Raw genomic sequence first — 6,000 nt, 5'->3', positions numbered from 1 at the left:
GACGTCTCCTTAACAGAACTACTTTCTAAAGTGTTTATTGATTAATATAATTTTAGCATTCTGAAGAGCAAAATATGTTTATCATAGGTAAGTTTTTTCCTACAAAATGCAAAAGGAGTATTTGTTGAATTTGTAGGTTGAGCCCAATAAATCTTAAAACACATTGCTTAGATATTGTGGGGAAATGTTTCCAAGATAAGGAACAACAAAAATAGCATTTTAACAGTAACTATTTATTTAGTACACTGGCTACCAGAGAAACTCTAGTTTTATACACATTAAGTTGCAATATATTATTACAAAAATAAAAATTTAAAAGGTCCAATTGGAATAAGACTTCTTTTTTAAAAGTTTATATTTTAATCAATAAAATATAATTTTATTTTTCAATCCCACCTAAATCCTAACTTGTTTTCTTATTCTCAAATTACAATGCTATATTATAATAGTATTATAAATAGCTAATCGTTTGTACACTCAAAAATAATTATAATTTTAAATAATGAGACAGCCATCATATTATAAGTGAAAACACACACACACACACAAACACCCAAAAGTCCACTAGCAGGTCAAACTTTGAAAAATGAATGGGTAACTTTTTCAATGACAATATTGTGGTGTTATTATTATTATGGTAATATTTGCAAAATAAGTTTCCAAGGAAACATATTAAAACTAAACCACAGAAAACAAATGTTGAATTAGTGACTTTCTACTTGTTCTTTTCCTCTGAATTTTCAGGTATAAGATTAAAGGCATGAAGACAAAAGTAAATACAATTTTATCTCTGTCCTTTTATTTTTCACTAAAGTCATTAGCTTCATAGGTCAAAATCCTACAATGTGTTTAGAAATCACCCACATGTGACAAATGTCAGTGAGATAATCTAAGAAGACGTATCTGATGAATTACTACAATGTATCAGAAAAGTACCTGATAAGACAGCCACTTTTACACAAGCTTCTTATACTGAAGAAAAGCATAACTCCTATAATCTAAGATGACCTTATATTTTTAATGTAGAAAATTTGAATCATTTCCAGTACAGGCCTAAATATCTTAAATGTTAATGCTTTATTTTTTTGTAATACTAAGACTTTCCATATGAAAAATTAAAGAGTATTTCCATACAGAGGCTATACCTACAAAAGTCCTCAGAAGTGCTTAGGGAATGTATCCAATGCTTTTAATTAGGAAAACTACTGATTACTAGCTTCAACGCTGTAAGAGATCTAAGTCTAAGTTTTAAATCTAGCATTTTGTTACTCATGTTTTTTATTAATACTTTAAAATGTTACCTAACTCAGATATGCAAAATATTCACTGATAGGTACTAGGAACTAATACAAGCAAACACTTTTTTGGAGGCAAATTTTAGTTATAATTTTCAAATGTGAAAGGTCTGAAGAGAGTTTATGAGAAGAATAATGCAAACTGAAAGGGAAATTTGGTTGTTTCCACGGCATGCAAAACAAAGATAAGAAAGCTATTCCAAGCAAATTTTAGAAAAAATGTCTTCATGGATAATGATTAAACCTATTTTCAAACAAGCCTGTGAATATTGGATCTGATTTATAAAAATGAATGGATATAATTTCTATAGCAGAAAATATTTTAAGATTTAATATAATAACCCTGAGACAATTTTTTATACCAAGAATATCAAGTAAAGAGATTCAGAGTATCCAGAGTCGTGCCTAAACTTCTGTACATTTATAAAACTTCACAGAGAAGTCTGATCTACAATCTCAGTTAAGAAACAATGGCCTTGAAAATGCTAGATTCAAATTAAAGAAGTAAAGTTGTGGCCAACATTTTAATAATATTGAAATGATGACTGATAACACTATATTGTTGCCTAATGTCATCAGAAAAAAACCAACAAGGACTCTGATATAGGAAAACTCTCTATAACAATGTTCTGGATGATCAAGTTTAAAGCAAATCAAATGTACGTATGATAAATGAATTAGGCAAAAAGAATACTGAGAACAGTATTTGTTTAAAGTGATAAAAATGTTTAAGGCTGGTCACTTACTAGGAAAGAACAGTTTTAGTTGATGAGAGAAACAGTAATTAGGACAAGCTATGAGTCTGCCTGATAAAGGAAAAGAACACATTAGATTTAGAGGAAAAAAAAAAATGTATTTCATTTCTTATATCAGTCAAAAACTATACCCTAAAGACAGGTTTAAGAACTTATTTATGGATTACATATTTAATGATGTATTTGAAGAGACCAACCTTCATATATACACACCCCCACAGGACATTACATATTATATAATATTATTTAATATTTATATAATATATATAGTCCATGCACTTGCATCTTTTCATTGGAAAGGTGATAAAGACAATGCTATTCACTTTATAAATATAAATATATAAAAGGAGCTAACCTCTTTAAATTCAATTAAAAGATTTCCATTAGTGATTTCTTTAGTAATAGCAATATAAAATATACTTAAAGGCAAAGGCCATGTGTCATGTGTCATCATTAAATAAAAATAGGGTATTAAGTTAACAATTTCCTCTGCTTACTCCTATTAAAGCAAAATACAAAAAATCTTCGGTAAAGATTTAACTTTCAAATCTAAATTCTAATTAATTATGAGGGCACACTTATTCCTTCAAAAGCATTAAACTGATTTTCAATACTAGTTCTTGAAGGATAATTTTTATATGCCTTACATACAGAAAAAAGGAAGCCTCACTGTCATTCCTTGTTAATGACAAATGAATACCTGGCATTTTCTCTCCTACAAAAGGATGTGACCTGAAAAAGCACTGTGACCTAAAGGAAACTAATAGAAACTGATTCATAGATGACATGAGCTTCACAGGCTTATAAGATTTTAAACAACTGGCCAAGCTTCATTCATGCCCTACTCTATTTTTTCTTCTCTCCTCCAATTTTATCTAAGTAATGACAGAATACTGATTGGGAAGAGTTGAAAAAAAAAATCTTATAAAGTTTCTTTATTCTCTAAATGAGTACCTCTATTGTATGTTTTAATACTTGACCTCACTTTCTAAAAAAAAATCATCTCCTTATTAGTATAAATTGCTCCACATCATCAGGATGCTGACATTTTTATTTCCATCACGAGTGTCAAGAAACAAAAGCAGATGAAAAGTTCTTCAAAGACAACACACTTCATGTAACAGCTAAGTTGAGATATTATATTCATCATCTGAAATGTCCACCTGTTACTGCACTCTAATGATACTGTTCATTTCTCCCATTATACAATACAGAAATAATTTCTATGGGTAACATGTAAATACACCATAATCCCTCAAGGTATATCTTTACAGTGATTTTTATCTAGTGACTTTTAATCAGTGGTCTAAACTGTTTAAAAGAGGAATTATTCAGCCAATGCTACTACTATATTTGCTTATTTAATAAACTTTAAGTTCCATTCTTCTAGACTGTTGCTAATATTCTCAAAGATTTTCCTCAAAATTTTACATTTTTGGTTTTCACTTTTTGGAAAATATTATATAAGGGTTAATCCCACTGCTCTGAACATCTACTATTACTCTAGGTAGGGTATCTACTGTGAAAAAAGCTTTTTCATATTTGTGCTATAAAATGAATACTGCTTGTTTAGCTCCTCCATCTAAACAGTAGCAAAGTAAAATACCAAAAATTTAGGAATTTTCCCCTAATAATCTAAGTTAAACTTTTTTGTAACTTATAATCATCCAAAATAACTTCTAAAACCAATATTAAGTGACCTTAAAAATAAACATCCTTATACCAAAATCTCTAGGATAAATAGGCAAAAGAAACATTTCCAAAGTTTTGATTTAGAAACAGTTTTTTAAAAATCAACATTTAAAATACCAAAACCCCATCATTTTGTTTCTCTTGACTTGAAACTTCCTAAAATATATAAGATAAAAAATGAAAATAGAATGAAAAAACTAACAGAAGAAATAAATCTTAATATATGACAATTATCTCTATTGACTTGTTTTGAGACATTTTCACCACTAGTTACTGAAGTCCTCAAAAAGGAAACCTTCACATTTGCATACGTTCTACTTTACACTTGCTGCCTCAGTTTATTTTCAGTGTGATTTACCTAAAACATAACGGTTTTTTACTGAATAAAACAGAGGATTTTAAATAACTGGATAGAAAATTCTTCTATAACTTTTTACAAGTCCTAATACAAGCCAATCAAATCTATCAAAAAGTTTCCCTAAACAAAATCCTTTACTTCTCATAAATTTTGTACTCACTCATACGATTATAAAGAAAAGGGTATTAGATACCGTGGGCAACAGGAGAGGATTGCAAAGGAAAAATTTCTCAAAGATTCAATTGAGAAGACAATTGGATATAAGGAAATTTATAATTTGTAGAAAAAAGAATATTATTATTTTTAAAAGATATTGTTGTAAAAAGTCTTTTTTTCCCTCAATCGCAGACCCTTTTAATAAAGCCACCCAACCATTCATTCCTGAAAAAAAAAAAAAATCCAGCTAACATACAGAATTTCCACACAATTTTAAGGGATTCATAAATTCCCCCCAAACCTGTGGAGTCTCGGATTAAGGACACTCGTTGTAGTTGTAAAAGCTTTCTAACTCAAAATATGACCTTATAAAAGTACAAAGTTTAACAATCTCTTTGAATTCCAAAATAAATCTATCAGCCTTTTAGTTTAAAAGCATAATGTAACATCTAGCTATGTATAATAAAATTAATTGTAATCCTGAAAGTTATACATAACATGAAATAGAAACGTGTATTTTAAAAAATTACTATATCCAAATGACTAGTTTAAGTTATGCATATCTTTTCGGTTCATTCATCAATCATATGAAATAAGTAAAAATGTAATATATTTGGATATCATTGCCAACTCCAATAATTATTGGGGGAAAACACAATGTTTAATAAAGAAAAAGCCAAGAAATTTCGTACTTTGCACATATAAATTGAGCTGCAGATGCTACTACCTAAAGGACCCAGCTGTCAAAATCATAATGAGCATTTTTCCTTAACTCTACTACTAATGAAATATATCCACAAAATGTGTTTCTAGTTTCTATTACTCCTACTCAACATTTATTATTTAAGGATAATAATACATTGCAATAAATTCTCATTAGTACTATGCTAAGTAGTAGTGGGATGAGCCAATGTACCAGTTTCAAAAGTCTTGTTTTCAACTTATCATGAAAACCTGTAATTTATACTGAGTTTTAAAAATCCAAGTATGCAACAGATGCTTTTAAAATATTACCTCCAATCAGAAGTTCCATAATAAAACTGATGTATTTAGGATGATTTATTCAGTAAATAGGAGAATGATTAACTAAAGAATGTATTAAAAGCCATATCTCTCAACTGTCCCATTATCGCTACTCTTTTATTAGAAATACCTCAACTTTTGCTGTTTAGAATAAGCAAATTGAATTTAACTTCTTTATTTTTAGAAGTTTATTTTTTAAAATGGATCTAATGATCTTTAGGAATAAACCACTAAATCTAATCAAATGTATTTTCTCAAATTCATCTTAGTGTAGACCAAGAATTAGTTAATACGATAGGTTCAATGATGTTAACCAGAAATTTTTTTAGTGGATAATAATAATATAACCTACGACTTTATACATATAAGATACCAAATTTTGGTAATCCCTAAATGATTTTCAGGGATAACAGCCCTGAAACATTTAAGATAGTTGAGAGATGTGATATTAAAGTGATTTAATGTCACATTTAATCTGTCACAGATTGAAGTGACAAAGCAATAAATCAAATTTCAGTTATCCATGACAGAAGGCAGAAATAACAATCACTTGGAATCTTGAGTATTATATTCAGTCTCTCCAGCTGAAATCTGGCTGAGCCGCTTGTTAGATCCCCACAATTTTCGAGAAAGCTGACCTGAGCGCATCTGTTTAAAGTAATCCAGAAAAATGAAGAATAGATGTTATTAAGAAAGCAAAAAAAGAATAAATGAAATTGAT

At 28.9% G+C, this 6,000-nt stretch overlaps 1 protein-coding gene across 1 annotated transcript in view; it reads right to left on the bottom strand.

The window, feature by feature from the left end:
• Positions 1-212: 212 nt before the first annotated feature.
• NBEAL1 (neurobeachin like 1) overlaps positions 213-6,000 on the bottom strand; it is a 165,804-nt gene continuing 160,016 nt past the window's right edge. The window contains 1 exon segment of the mRNA XM_036857714.1: positions 213-5,927. Coding sequence (XP_036713609.1) covers positions 5,826-5,927 — 102 coding nt within the window. The 3' untranslated portion in view covers positions 213-5,825.

The sequence above is a fragment of the Balaenoptera musculus genome, chromosome 7, assembly GCF_009873245.2.
Source record: "Balaenoptera musculus isolate JJ_BM4_2016_0621 chromosome 7, mBalMus1.pri.v3, whole genome shotgun sequence".
NCBI lineage: Eukaryota > Metazoa > Chordata > Mammalia > Artiodactyla > Balaenopteridae > Balaenoptera > Balaenoptera musculus.
This window is presented reverse-complemented; position numbering and strand designations above follow the sequence as displayed.